General features: G+C 32.0%; 1 protein-coding gene across 2 annotated transcripts; it reads right to left on the bottom strand.

Annotated features, from left to right (window-relative positions):
• Nucleotides 1-7,016: 7,016 nt before the first annotated feature.
• On the bottom strand, nucleotides 7,017-13,047 carry LOC109802129 (DHHC-type zinc finger family protein). Of its 2 annotated transcripts, XM_020363349.3 has the most exons (9): nucleotides 12,390-13,047; nucleotides 12,177-12,290; nucleotides 10,843-11,247; nucleotides 10,477-10,545; nucleotides 10,326-10,397; nucleotides 9,525-9,653; nucleotides 9,302-9,382; nucleotides 8,903-9,091; nucleotides 7,017-8,064 (listed from the first exon to the last, which is right to left on the bottom strand). In XM_020363349.3, exons 1-9 carry the CDS (start codon nucleotides 12,429-12,431, stop codon nucleotides 7,285-7,287), a joined length of 1,881 nt encoding a protein of 626 aa, XP_020218938.1. In that variant the 5' UTR covers nucleotides 12,432-13,047; the 3' UTR covers nucleotides 7,017-7,284. The 2 variants fall into 2 exon arrangements, with proteins under 2 accessions (XP_020218938.1, XP_020218939.1); XM_020363350.3 differs by lacking the exons at nucleotides 12,177-12,290; nucleotides 12,390-13,047 and having other exon boundaries at nucleotides 9,525-9,693; nucleotides 10,843-11,241.
• Between the last annotated feature and the right edge of the window lie 3,150 nt (nucleotides 13,048-16,197).

Genomic DNA, 16,197 nt, shown 5'->3' with positions numbered 1-16,197 from the left:
AGTAATAATAATTCTCCATAATATCCTATCATCTTTTTATAGCATTCACTGTCAATTGTAACAATTCATCGGAATCCTCCTTAGTCCAAGCTTCATAGTTTTCTTTCTCTTTTCCTTTTTCTTTATTATTTCCTTGTGAATCTCCCATTTGAATTACTAAAACAATATATGTTGAAAACTAGTTATATAAATAATTATGGATAAGAGACAAAATCAATAAAATTATATTATTATTTTTAGAAGCACACCAATCATACAAGATCGAATATATCTTAGCTATCCAAATGGATCAAATACCTCAGTCATTATAAAAAAAAACATGTAAAAACGAAAATATAGAAACATAAGATAATTTTTTATATAAAAAAAATCAGTATATTCGATACTGAGAAAATATTTAGATATATAATTTTTTTATATAAACGAAAGTATTTAGATATAGAGAATATATATATATATATATATATATATATATATATATATATTATTTTAGTTATATATTATATGATAATTTTTAACGATATTTATAAATGTAAATTATTCTAACAAATATTTTAACAATATTTTCTTTTTAAAAAAATAAGCTAATGAAGACATAAATCCTAAACCCTAAAAAATTAGATATTGCAAATTCTTTTTTTAAAATATAAACAATATAAAAATAAAAAGAAAATTTCATAGTAAAAAAAAAAATAATTGTTGAGTCATAAAAAAAGGAGGGATAAGAGTAACAAATTTAAGGGGAGGAGGGAGTTCGCAGTTTTTATGCTGAGAGGGTTCTTCCCCAAACTAAGATTCATTTTCATCTCATTCGACTCACAGAAACCCTAACAAATTCATATTATATATATATATATATATATATATATTGTAGAGATTATGATATCAATTTCATCTTTCATCTTTTTCTTTTCTTGACGTGTGTTATAAAAAAAATTACCACTTAAAAGTTGAAATTTCAAACATTTTTTTGTGTTATATAAAGGAACAAATTCAACTACATAGAATAAAACAAAGCAAGTTAATTAAAGAGAACGAACAGAAAAATAGAGCAAGTCAATGGCACTATCATTTACATATCAGAGTTTCACAAAATAGGAGAATGAGATGAGAAAAGTACTAAAATATTATATATGAGCAATGAACAATAGTGTAGTATTATTAGTAGAGAAAAAATGGAGAAGACAGGAGCATAGAAAAAAAAAAGATGAAAAACTCACTTGAAAATTCTTGAAACACTTGAAAAATCACTTCAAACAATCCTTCAAAATCCGCTGGGTTTGGATGAGATTGTTTTATGAATCTGGTATTTATAGATAACACTATAAAGTCCTTCAAAATCTCTCTCACACAACAATCCTTTAAAATTCTTATATTTTTGAATACCAATGGATTATTTTTAAGTTGTAAAAAATCTCAAATGAATACCAGTGAATTTTAATGGACTCTTTAAAAAATCTTGAAAATCCTGATTGAATACCACTAGATTATTTTTAAGTGACATAAAATCATGATTGAATACCAATGAATTTTTTTACTCAAAAAAAAGTCTTTTAAAATCCTAAGAAATCCTAAACCAATACACCCCCCTAAGATTCTTGCCTTTTTAAGAAGAAGGGTTTGACTTCCATGAGTATATATTCTCCTTAATTTCTTTTTAAAAGTTACAAATAGGAAAATTGGTTGAGCCAATTTGACTATAATTCATTGGTTCAACCAAAAATTCCATCGATTGAAACCAATTTGTAACGAGTCATATACATAAATAATCAAAATCAAGACTCAGACTGATTGAGTTATTTTTTTTGTCAAACTCAAGGTTCAAATCGAATGTTTTTTTTTTAATATTGATCTTATGTTATTTTTTTAATATATTTTTATTAATTGTAAATATATGTTTTATTATTGATCATGAATAAGATTCATGATACGATTTGATTTGAATTTCAAAACATAAGTCTTCTGATTCATGATTCAACTATCATGTTTGCGATGCATATATAAATATCACATAAGTTCATGCTTATATTTTCAAGAGTAAACAACAAATAACATGGATATCCTAACTTGTGGTTCATTTGGGCATTTTATCAAGTATGAATTGGGCAAGAAAATCTGATGGTTCAAGCAATTGTTGATTCAATTGTTGTGACCCACTAGGTGGAACATTGTGGAGTGCATTTTATAGAAGAGCTCACACGAATATTTGAGAACACTTTATAATTAAAGGTAGAGTTGTTTAAAACTAAAAAGGATAGGAAAGTAGTCCTATTATAGCATCTTATTTTTTATATTATTTTTTTCCAATTACTATATATTATGGCAAAATATTCATATATGACTAATTTTTTCAAAAAGAAAAAATTAAGTTAACTAATCTTTACGAGAAAACCTTGTTAAATACCTTTAGTAAGATCTTCTATTTCATACACATTTTTTTTATATGGCTCAAACCAATACCTTAATTAAGAAATTTGATGCAGCTTCACTTCAACTCTCATGTATGTAAAATATCAATACTACAGAATAACACCACATAGAAGTAGAATATGCATACATAAAAGAGTATATACATATATCCAGCCTGAGGCTCAACAAATCCAAATATCTAATACTAACAAAATGCTACACCGAGGTAGCCTACACAAAATCAGCTCCTGCCACCACCTATGACACTACTACTACTCTCTAGCCTATCCCTGCTCTGCTCCCATACATAGTATGATCATCACAGTCCAAACCACATGGAAGCATGCAAGGATAAGCTAGTGAAAATAATCAACATATAGATATAGACAACTTACAACTTTAACAACAGAACAATAATTTCAACATTTCAACGTTCAACACATAACAACATCCAACTGAATCACAACATCCAACTGAATCACAGCTTCACAACACAACAACATATATACAACTCATATCAACATCAATTCAACTCATCAACAACTTATGCGTCATCACGCAGTTCAATTCGGAGATCTCCTACGTGGGTGAGCATTCTAAATGGCTAGGCCCTACGGAACCGACAACACAGAACCTTTTTGGGCTTGCTAGGTAAACAACAAATTTGGATATCAATCCACAACTTCACGATTTCTCAGACTTTACCACTTAAACAAGGAAGTATAGTACTAGGTCATGATAGAACAACTGGGTTTAGGCCTACCACGACATTAGTTAGCTCAACTAAGTCACCTATGAAATTAGCCTACCGACTATCTTCCAAATACTACAACCCTCCGATACTCAGTTAGGAACTAAGTTCCCGACTTCGTACTTTACTCAAATTTGGCCACTTGTAATCGGTATAACTCGACCTTCCCCCTATACCGTGGTCGCTTTGTACACTTGTGCCTCGACCTTGCCCACACACGGGACCAACTAAGTCCTAGAGGAGAACAACACAACGTCCACTCCAAGGGACAACTTTCCAAGGAGGGTTTTCAACAAATTGGGCTCTTAGAGCACCACAACTATCTCAATCCGCACAATGGGATGAGCAACTTCGAAAACATCTCCTCTAGTCCTAGTGATCAACAACTTATCATCACAATTGAATCAGCTTACAACTCAACAACACAGCTCAACTTAAAAACTTTAAACAACACACAACTTTTCAACTCATCATCTCAATCAACTTTCAACTTAAACAACGTAATCAACTCAACATTAACAACATGTTTTAGCAACAAAGCAACTTATCCCAAACATACATACATTATTTCTTCACATGTACACAACCATGATTCAACACACAACTACATCTTCTCATCATATCACAATATTCAACATTTTCTTAAGCATAGAATCAAACACCTTAACGCCCGGCACAAGTAAACTCGCGCCCAGCCTGAACCCAACCCGTGAGCTCTAAAGCTCTCCCACGCCCGGCGTATCATCATCACGTCGGGCGTGTTGGTAGGTAGAGACTTCCAAGAGTCTCCCTAGCCCAGTGTGCCAAACTCGCGCACGGTGCCCCCCAAGGAGTCTCTACACCCAGCGTGCTCAGAGCACGCCTGACGCCTTATCAGTAACCAAAATTATAAGACAAACATCTGATATCGCACCCGGCGTGGTTCTCCCCACGCCCGACGCGATTCATCCAGAGACACCTTATTCTCAATAGCGCCTGGCGTGACTAATTGTTCCCGGCATGATTAGAACATGATAGTCCCTCATGAATGCACGCCTAGGGCAAAGAATTGCGCCTGGCTCAACTTCAAACAGTCAACCCCAAAACTTCAAAATTTTCTTCAAAAACCTAAAAATCAGCCAACTCAAATACATGCAATCCAAAAACTGAAATGCATTTACATCATACAACTCAAAAACAACTTCAATTTCAACATGCAACCCTAAAATGCATCAAAAATCACCAAATTTCCCAATTTTTCTGAAACCACGAAAATGAGAAATTCTTCAAATCAATCAATGATTCTCAACAATTTTTACTCCAAATGAGTTCTTAAACTCACCCACAACTAACAAGTTTACAATCTAGCTTCCCTTACCTTAGAGAAGTAGAATTCGAGCTTCAGGGAGAGGAAGAAGAAGAAGGAGAAGGTCCGCGCTTCCGACTAGCTACCCACACTTCTATGCAGCACCTTCAATACCATAAGGAAACTCAGAAAGTTGAAATGAGAGAATAGGGAATGAGGAGAAAATAAGAATGTTGAGGGGAAAGAGGAAAAAGAAAAGCTTGCAGGTCTTACAAAGTCTACCTTCACTCACAAATTCATCATTTAACTCTTATTTTTAAAATAGTAGATTATTGTATTATGTTTATAATTTAACTTTCTCTAAGAAAAAGAAAATTATTATCAAACTTACAACAAAAATCTAATTATAAGCATGATACAATAATCAACTAACCCAAGTGCTAAGATCCTACTAGACACCGTCACAAAGGCTATCAACAATTATAGTTTTTATTCCAAAACCCATAACCACAAATTAAGCACACCAAAGTTTGTGAAAGTGTACCGTGCTAGTAACTAGAAGCAACTTATCAACCCAAGTAGATTTATTATAGTCAATATGCTCAATGTTACAGAAGTTCTTTATATCAATTTATGGACCTATACAAGTTTGAATTTAATAAAAAGACAAAATATATTAGTTCCGATTGGCTTCTAAACTATCCTAACAAATTAAATCTATCAATTGTGTAATAGTTTGGTTTATGAATGAGAAAATAAGGGAATCTGTATAACTCCTAAAATAATACTTTATCAATATTTACACACATTCAGAAATCAAAAATCAGAAGAAAATTTAAATTCAAATTATAGAGAAGTGCGATAAAAAAAAAAAAAGAGAGATTAAACTTTTGTACATAAAAATCAATTTTTCTCTTAAATTCCATTCCTTTTTCTCTCCAACCAATATATATACGTGTGTGAGAGTTTAAACTTTTGTACATAAAAATCAATTTTCCTCTTAAATTTCATTGCTTTTTCTCCCCCCAACCAATCCTTTTTCTCTCCAACCTTTACTTAGTCTAAAAGTAAATTTTGGTAGATTTTATTTAATAACTCATATTATACATAATATTTCAGTGATCTAAGTATTAAATTAAAAAATTTTAATGCATAGATCAAGTTTACAAATTTATAAATAAAAAATAAAAAATTATTTAATAATTTGTTTCATTAATTTGAATTAATGAATAAAATATTTTTATGATTATGTGTTAATTTGAATTAATGAAATGAAATATCAAATAGTTTCCAAACTTTTTAAAAACTTGCATACTTGACATATGCATTAAGAATTTTTAATTCAATAGTTAAACTGTTGAAATTTGATGTACAACATAAATTATTGAATAAAGTAAATATAAGTGAATCTCTCATCTCTTTATATATATAGGAGGGATTAAATTACTCTAAGAGTAACTCTTGGTAAAATTATTATATTTAATAACCTATTGTATATGTTGAATTTCAATAATTTACTAATTAAATAAAAAAAATTAATGCATAGATCACAAATGTTTAAAAAACCTGAAAAAAATATTTGATATTTAATTTTATTAATTCAAATTGATGGACAATTATAAAAGTATTTTATATGTTAATTTGAATATATATAACAAAATATTAAGTGATTTATAAATTTCTAAAAATTTGTAAATTTGATTTATATATTAAAAAATTTAATTTAATTTGATAGTTAAATATTAGCATACATTATGAATTATTGAGTGAAATAATTTTAATTATAATTGCTCTTAGAATAATTTGATCCATCTTCATATATATCATTTTGACTTAAATGCGTTTTTTGTCCTTGAAGTATGCAATTTTAATTTCTCAAATTTTAATCAAACAATATTAATACTTCAAATATCATAATTGTGCAACTTTTGTCCTTCAATTTTTAATTGAAAAATTTTAATCTATTATCATAGTTGTGTAATTTTAATCTCTCAAATATTACAATTATATAAATTTTTACTTATTTAAATTTAATATATTAATATTTTTAATAATAATAAATATATATTATTTAATACATAAATAAAAATTATAATATATATAAATTAATTTAAACAAAAATTATATAATTATAATACTTAAAAAACTGCAACCATATAATTCCGATACTAGACTAAAATTACTTAATTAAAATTAAAAAACTAAAATTATATAATTATAAAATTTAATAGATTAAAATTACTAAAATTACTTAATTAAAATTAAAAAACTAAAATTATATAATTATAAAATTTAATAGATTAAAATTACTCGATTAAAACTTAAAAACTAAAATCAAACAATTATAATACTAGATATAAAGTGTCATTAAACTTATCATTTGCCATATTTTGTTTTCTCTATTGTTTTTGTTTCCACTTTAATCTCTTCCAAACATAGTTAATGCTACCAAAATATCCCTATCAAAAATTTTACCTGTTGTAATTTTTAATAACACTTTTATTTATTAATCCTTGAAGAAAATGTGAGCAAAGTAGTTGTCACTTGTCAACATAGGTCATCCACAAGGACTTTGTTAAAATTTTATGAATAGAAAATAAGGGAGCACAAAACAACATATTGAGAAGTTCAGGCTCATCAGTTAATGTGACCTAAAACTTTGTACATGGGTTCTCACTTTCCACTTAGCCTACCTCCAAAACTTTGAGGGGCTTCAACTCAACCTCAAGAAGGTGAGGGTTAAGGGATGTTTAAGTACCTTTAGCCTCACAAATCAAAGAATGAACAATTCCCATCAATATAATCTCAAATATAGTTGTCTAATTAACACCCAAATTGGTCACAACTTCCCAATATGAACCATGCTGGATGATGATTTTGGCTCAAAGGCTCTCTCTTCCTGATCAGCACTGAAGAGCAGATTAGTCCAATTTGTTGATCTCTGAACAATCCTTGTGGGAACCCTGTCACTATCCTCCCCACCAGAGGCCTCATACCCATCACTTGTTGACCTTGACAGAGGGATTCCCTTCAGGCTCGCTGCACTGACCGCCGAAATACCGGCTAGCCTCCTTGCTTCTTCGGCTTCTGTCGTAGACACATGAAATGGGTGGATGTCAGGCGAGTCTATACTGCTCTCAGGAGAGGAAGCAACAATCCCAGCTGAGCTTGACACTGCTTGACTTGTTTGAAACGCGCTGCGTGCTTTGAGCTGGAGAGGCACCAAACTAGACGGTCCACTGAAGCCTTTGTCAGTGCTGCTGGCAGAAAATTTTGGTATGGCTTCCATAGGCAAGTCGGCAGGTAGGCGAATGCGCTTGCCTGCCCGTCTTCTGTTGTTCTCAATCCTGGGGCTCATTCGCCGGCTGCTGCTGCCAGAGTTGCGGTCTGGCTCCAGCCTGAAAGGCTCGTTGTTATGCCTTGTCACTGGCTGAAGAATCTTTGACTTTTTTCTTGCTTCTGCGGCCGCCTTAGAAACCTCTTCTGCATTCAACCGTGCAAGCGTCCATGGACTAATTTTCACTGCTCCGGGATTCTTTTTCTTAACTGGCTCGTCTTTCATTGTCTTCCTTCCCAGCGATGAGCTTACAGAAGCAGTTTCTGGGGGCACTACATCAAACTGCATAATGCAAACCATCAAGAAAACTTAGATATATTTCTGAAGTTGATACATCACAGTATTCTTCATCATGTCTTACATGAACATCCAACAAATTTTGCTTCACTAATCATATTTTGATCATTAGTACCATTCTGTTTGCATCTTTTTTTAATGTTTTATTCGGTATCAATTTTCTATAACTAAGTCATTCATTCAAATGATATTGTCCCTGAGGCTCACATAAAGCCATACACACATAAAAGCATCGTAAATGGAAGGACAACCATATAAGGAGTTCCAGGCAAGGTTTTACCTATGAAGCACCGACTCTGACACAACATGGACAAGGCTAATATCCAAAAAAGTATGACACAAAGACACAACATGTATATATGAGCTTTACAATTTTTATATGATAATGACTCTTAGAAAATGAATCATATCTCTTAAAAATTAAAACATTAAGTAATTTTTATGAAAATAAACCTCACAATAGATTAAAAAATGTTATGAGCCTTGCAACATTTATGAGTAAGTTTGACTTTTTAATTTTATTTTTTTTATAATAGATATAGATAAAATCGAATAACTCTCTTAGTTCATATTCAAGTCATGTTAGAAAGGTATTAAAGTTGTGTCAGACAGGTATCCAAACCCAAAAAGTTAAAATTTTTAATTGTGACATGTTGTAGATGTGCCGGGCACGTGTCATGGCGTGTCTGACAAGTGTCTTGTTAGAAATGTGTCACAAATGCAAACAGGCATTCTATAGATTTGCCAGTACTTCCTATGGTTCTACTGTTACATAGAGAAATATAAACATTAACTAATAGCAGGATTGAAATACGAACAATACCTGATCTTCAAGGAATAAACGTGGGGGTGTGCACCACGCGCCACGATGGAAAGTAGTAAAGGAGCTTGCACTGCTCATCCCAGTAAGTGAGCTAACAGGTGACATTTGAGGACTCTGCTGACCTCCTATACCTTGCTGCTCCTGCTCCTGCTCCCTCAAAGCTATGATGTAATCATATGTGCTGATTCCCTGAGTAGTCATACCATAATAATCATAATATTTAAACAACTTTGTTGTTGTTAAAATGAGATGCATTCATATTGTGCTGCCCAGAAAAAATTACCATATTATCTCCTATATGCCTTTGAAGAAATTAGAGAGAAGTGCAAATAAATAAGTTGCTACTTGTATGAATGATTAATTAAGATGCTTTCTATGGCACACAGTTACAAAGTTTACCTTTTTAATGAGAAGAATATGAAAGAAGAACAGCTGAGCAAGGGGTAAGGTAGCCATCATAGCCAAAATGGTGCAGACTGCCTGTGAAATGAAGAGGTTCATCATGCAAAAGAGTAAAGGAACAAGGGAAAGAAAGAAGTCAACAAAAATCAAGGAACAAAAGAATAGAAATTGTGTTACAGTAACTACATAGTATGCACTAAGAATGTAGCAGAATGCTCACCACTACAATAACAAAGGGAACAAGAGAGAAGCTGCTCCCTAACTGGGAGGCAATATCTGCGGAAAATTTCTTCTTCTCAATGAAACAGCAGATAAGCACAAGTATCCCAGTCACCCACTGAAGAATAAGCTGCAATCCCAAGCCCAACGTGCACAAACCATGTACATACCTGTCAATAGTTAATCAAAATGAAAATGACAAGGAAATTAAAAATGCTTATGCTGCGGTTTTCTTCAGGTCTTGGCATGTTGCTTGCTTAAGGACGGGTCAACTTTTGACACTTGATAGGAACTTGGGAAGAATATCAAGTGTATTTGACAAGGAGACTAGTAGTCTGTTTAGTTACAAGCTAGAAACGCTTTTGAGAGCTATTCTATTAAATAAAATATATTTTCTAGTAGAAAAGCTCTCAAGCACTTCTTCCAAGCAGACTCTAGGGAAATAATATACAGAAGCATGTTCAGTGGTTTCAAGAGAATGCAAAATATTTATATGGAGAGAGACTCTAGTAAACCACATCATAAGTTCTCCAGAAGTCTAATACCACTTCTTACTAAGATCTCGCCTCCTCATTGAGTTCAAGTATGGTGGGAAACTAAGGTGGCCACAAAGGAATGAAGGATAGTATTTTGAGAATAGAGGATTTCAGAATCTGGTGATCTGGTGCAGAATCATATTTGAATTGTATGGTCACAGTAGGGTATGGTTTTGTACTTTACACATAGTTGCAGAGTTTATACAATGATAATGCATTTGGAGATGTTAATGATAAGAAAAGTATAGGTGAATAATCTTGCTTACCAAGATGAGAGCAGCAACCATAAGGGTGAAAAATTTCCTGTAGTTCCTTTTCCCAATACAATTGTTGAGCCACTACAAAATCCAAGAAGCAACAGTCATTTAAAGATATATCAACTGATAAACAAAGAAAAGAGGATGCAGAGTATCATACTCTGCAATGATGATCAAAGCGATCAACACACTTGTCACAAACTCTACAGTGCTTGCTATACTTGAAGACCTGCAACAACATTATTCCTCAATGATCCAATTATTTTGTGTTATCAAAATTAACAGAATGAAACCTCCAAGCATTCATGTATTGCCAACATACAAGCATTACAAGATGAGCGCAAATTTGTAACAGAACTGATATAATATTATAAATTATTAGATCAAGGAATGCACAAATGGTATATCTGAATTCTGCTTGCATGATTCTTAAGGTAAAACTATCTGTTCACCCCACTCACAACAAATAACAGAATGACAACAGACTTAATGAACAAACGATTTTAGTCAAAAAGCTTCTGCTCACCTCAACTTCACACAAACTGCAATAGAACATGCCATCTTCACTTGCTTGTTCATCAAAAGACTCCTTACTTGAACTTGAGCAGCCACAGATATAAGCACAAGGAGAGCAAACCAATTGGAGACAGGACGAAGAAGGTGATGATTCACTTTTCTTCTCTGTAGATATAGCAGCATCTTTAAAACTAGCTTCAGTCCCCAAATCTTCCTTATCGACCGATTTTGGGCCAACAGTTGAAACATTCCCATCATGCATTGATGAAGTTGATTCCCCTCCTAGTTTAGAATCCTTAAGTCCATCAAGCTTTTTGCCATCTGGAATTTTAAGATATTTTTTGGACTTGAAAACCCCAGGATCTGCAGGATCAGATGCTGCACACCAAATGTACAGTCCAAAGACACAAGTAATCTGGCAAGAGGTGCGATATTAATACAACATGATAATGTCCTTCGTGCATTTTAAGAAAAATACAGAGATAGTTCCCTTCTTTTACAAGCCTAAACAATTTGTCAGTCAATATAGGTAAAGTGTATAGCAATTTGCAAGCATATTCAAAGCCAGAAATATTGACACAGAAAAACAGAATGATGCAAGGCAGTAGCAGGCTAGCAGCCCTAGAATGGCCACAGCCATATAAAGAAGGTCTAAAAAAAATCAAACAGCAAGAGAGGATATCATAATATAGAACATGGGTTGCAAAAGCAAATCAGCCTAGAAAAACTTCACTAAAATATAGATAATCAACAATATTGCATTTCAACAAAGGGACTACTCTATAGGTATCAACATCTCTCCAAAGAGTGTGACCGTGACCAGAATTATCAAGAAGGCAAAAAAAGTAATATGATAAGGACAATTCAATGCTATATTCCATTTCAAAATCTCAAAATTGTTTGAACATCGATAATAATTTCCCACCACATACGTGTGCCTGGTTTGTCAACAGTAACAAATATGAAAGATAGCACAGTTTAAAGCCTTGATTTCTTGTTTACATATCTTCAAAAGGATATCTCTCAAAACAAGCTTAAAAAATGGAGTCGTTAATTGGGGAGAGAGGTTAATTTATTTAAGGATGGCATAAGAAGCAGCCAAATGAACCCCCCCGAGATATACAGAGACAGCTACATACAGCACTAAATTATAAATGCTAACCCAAAAAAAAAAACACACAAATAAAGTAGGGAAGGAAAAGGATTCCAATAAAGATTAGATATACATGAAACCAAAAATTTGAATCAGAAAGCAACAATCACAGATCTCATCACACCTTCCACCAACCCACTTAAAATCAGTAAAATAAGCATAAAGCAGATAAAGGTCCCAGATTGTGATACCAGGGGTGTGTAGAGGCCCATAACAACATATTGATACATCTTCTTCCCAACAAATGGAGCAAAGAACACGTAGAAGGCAAACCCCAGAGCCAAAAACACAGCAATGGCCACCACCTTCACCAATAAAACAAATTCTCAAAATGACAAACCCCTAACAAAACAACAGTAACAAATCCAACAAAAAAACAATAAAAATCAAAACTTTACACAAACCTGGAGAGGATGGTAAGGTAGCTGCCACCCATTCTTCCTCATCTTTCAGTATGAATGCCAACCCAAAATCTGAAGGATAAGTACACAAAAGTACCCAAAAAAAAAAAAAAGCCACACAAATGTAGACAGCAGCACCCGGAAAGGGTACTATAGAGGACTGTTATTCACCATTTTCCCTCAAACTCTTTTCAAAGGAAGGGATGAAAAACCACAGATTTTACTCTGGGACCAGCAAAAAAATTTAACTTGCAATGACATGTTGGTACAAAGAGCTGGCAGAAAGAGATGTAACAAAGAGAGAGAGTAATGGGGTAGTTTTGCGAGTGTTTAGAGTGAGGAAAGGTTTGTCTGGTTCCCTCAGAGACAAACCTCACCCAGGTCATGTAAGATGTAAAGAAATGGCCTTTTTCTGGATTTAGGTGTTGGGGTGGTTTTGTTGCTTGCAAAGCTTTTTACTTTTGCAGAGAATAGAGATCTATGACTGTGGTGGGAGAGTGAGTGAATGAGTTTTTTTTTTTCCTTTCTTTCTTTCTTTGCTGTGAAATTCACCTCAACTCATGACCCACCTTTTACTTTTTGGAGTATTAGCATGCTGTGTTGTGTTGTGCTGTACTGTAGTTACCTTTTCCCATGAGCAAAATCATGTGTTGTTACTTGTTTGGTTCTGCTTTTGTTAATTGCCAAACAATGCCTTAAAAGCTTTCTCAGGAAACGCATACACGCATTCTGCATTCTCTCTCTCTCTTTATTTATTATTATATATAATATAATAAATGAATTGTTGTAATAAATTGTATGATACGTATACATACAGGTTATGAACATGGTTTAGTCCAGCGAGGAATAACCAAATCGCTGTTTTGTGTTTGACCAGCTTTGGCTTTCTTTATTACTTTATTGAACCGTTTCCTTATATACTGTGCACTGATACAAGGAAATTACTATGCTCGTTTTTTGTTGTGGGGTAACGTAACTCTCTCTAATGTCCTGTGCAAACAAGTTTACACACAGTTTAGATACAGTGGAATAAGAGCGTTAATAGTATGTAACATGTTATTTTCATACGTTAGATATGATTTTTGGTTGTTTAAAATTAAAAGAAATTGCTTTTATGAATCATTTTCCAGAATTATCTAATGTTGGTGTGTATGTAAGAGAAAAATATGAAATATTGAAAAGAAAATAAATATATTATGAGTACTTTAGGGATAAGAAATTTATCAGAATGTACTATAGGGATGGGAGATGAAATGAATACTTTCTGATGATTTTATCGGTACATGAGATTTTTAATTTTTAACAAATTTATTATTATAATATAATTTTGTTATACCTTTCATTCCATATTTATTATAAGACACAATTTATAAATAAAAAAAATGTTGATCTTTCTACAAGATATTTTATAATTTTTATAAAATGTTAATCTTATTTTTTATTTTTTATTTTTATTAAAGATTATGATAATCTCTTTTTTTTCTCACTTTTTAAATTCTTTGATTGTTATTTGTCATCTTTATTAATATTAATGTATAAATTTTTTATATGAAGCACCTCTCATAAAAATTTAATAACAATTAAAAAAGATAAAATTGGTAATTCATTATTTTGTTTTATGATAACTTAATTATTTGTATTGGTGTGTGATTTAATTAAAATTTTCATGGAGTAAGAGGCCGAGAGAGTAATTGAAATTTAGAAAACAAATGGTGAGATCCATTTCCCATACAGATCAGTTCGGTCAAAGTATACGAGCAAAATAAGTAAATAAATGGAACCGATAGAACAAACAAGATATTTAAAATAATTGATCAATTTCTGTTTATATTTTAAAACATTATCAACAAATTTAAGTTAGATCAACTCATGTCATCTTAATAACTGATGTCTATAAAACCTTTGTATCGTGTGATAATGTTTTTTAAAAAAATATTAAAAAATTAGATTCTTTTAATGTTCTATATATGTGTAGATTACATAATTAATCTGAAAATTCTTATCATGATAACTTTAGGTTAATTGTATATTATTTAACATTTTCATTATGTAATAGTTGATCTATAGTAAGTGTAAGACATGTCAAATTATTACAAAATAAAATTTAATAATTATGTACTAAATTTTACACCGACATGTGACATCTAAATCTAATCATAAATTATTATTTATAATTAATACATAAAATTATATTAATAAATATTATTTACTTATTTAATTAATTGTATAAAAAAATTATATTACTAATGACAATCAAACTTAATAAAATAATGAATAAAAACTAAGTAAGTCAACTTAATTCTACTGTAAAAGTTATATATTATTGTTGTAATTTTTATCCAATATATAAAAGATATGTATGTTGATTATATATATATATATATATATATATATATATATATATATATATATATAAATAAAGTGAGGAAAGGGATCTACTTACTTTGAAAGTAAGTCTCAACAGATATATTATATTTAATAATTTATTTTTTATATCAATTTTTAATAATTCATTTATTGAATTAAAAGTTTTTAATGTATAGAATAAGTTTAAAAATTTCAAAAAAAAAAATAAAAACTATATGATATTTTATTTTATTATTTCAAATTGATGAATAATTATAAAAATATTTTATATATCGATTTAAATTTATATAACAAAATATATGATTTTTGAATATTTTTAAAAAATATAAACTTGATCTACACGTCATAAACTTAATTTAATATAAAATATTTTACATTTATAAATGTATTTTTTTTTTTTTTGGTAAAGAATGAAAACTAAAAACAGCAAACAACTCAAGACATAGAGTCTTTCCCTAACTGTAACAGGACAAACTCTGGAGGACTCCTCCAAAATACATTGGAACCTATGTTCCGTACACCCCAATTAGCCAGCGTATGTGCTACTGAATTTATCTCTCGAGGTATATGACTCACGTAAACAACCCAGTCCCTAGCTAGCAAGCGCTTAATTCGACGAATCACATCATAGTGATTATGCAGGTAATCCCTATCCATGGATCGCTCTTGAAACAGCATAGCAGCTCCTAGGCAATCACATTCGCACCTCACCTTCCGAAACCCACCTTCCCAACAACACGTTAAACCATCCTCCAAGGCCAATAACTCGGCACGTAACGCATCACCATGTAAAGTTCCACGCGAGAAACCCCCCCGCCACATACCTGTCCAATCTCGAATTGCGCCGCCCATCCCCATAGCATAAGATCCAGTCAACCAGCTCCTGTCCGTGTTGAGTTTGACCCACGGATGTTCCGGAGGCCTCCAACGGGTTGACTCATCCCCTAAGCACCTCTTCGCGTTATACACATTGTTCTCCACCATAGACAATGTGACCTTCCGACGAACCACCGAAATCGTCCAAGGCTCAGCGGTAAACAACATGTTATTTCTAAACTGCCAAACCCACCATAAAGTGATGGATAACTTAATAGCATCCTTATGCAAAATAATCCCTTTCAACCACTGGAAACAATCCATTACCGAGAAAGCTCATCCCACACTGAACCCACCAGACACCAGCACCTCTCGCGAAAACGGGCAATCACGAAGTGCATGTAAAATGGTTTCGTGAGGGCAAGAGCAACGCGAGCATGTACTAGAGTCAGTCAACCTCCTATCAGCTCGAACCTGATTTGTTGGAAGGGCTGAATGAAGGCCTTGCCACAGAAAGAATTATTTATAAAAAATAATTTAAATTATAGCATAAAATTATTTATATTTATCGATAATTTATTTTAAAAATATTAAATTAAATTCATGACTATTTAAAATAAATAAAATT

Source organism: Cajanus cajan, chromosome 11 (genome assembly GCF_000230855.2).
Source record: "Cajanus cajan strain Asha chromosome 11, NIPB_CcT2T_4, whole genome shotgun sequence".
Lineage (NCBI taxonomy): Eukaryota > Viridiplantae > Streptophyta > Magnoliopsida > Fabales > Fabaceae > Cajanus > Cajanus cajan.
The sequence above is the reverse complement of the archived record's forward strand: the minus strand, read 5'-3'. Positions and strand labels throughout refer to the sequence as shown.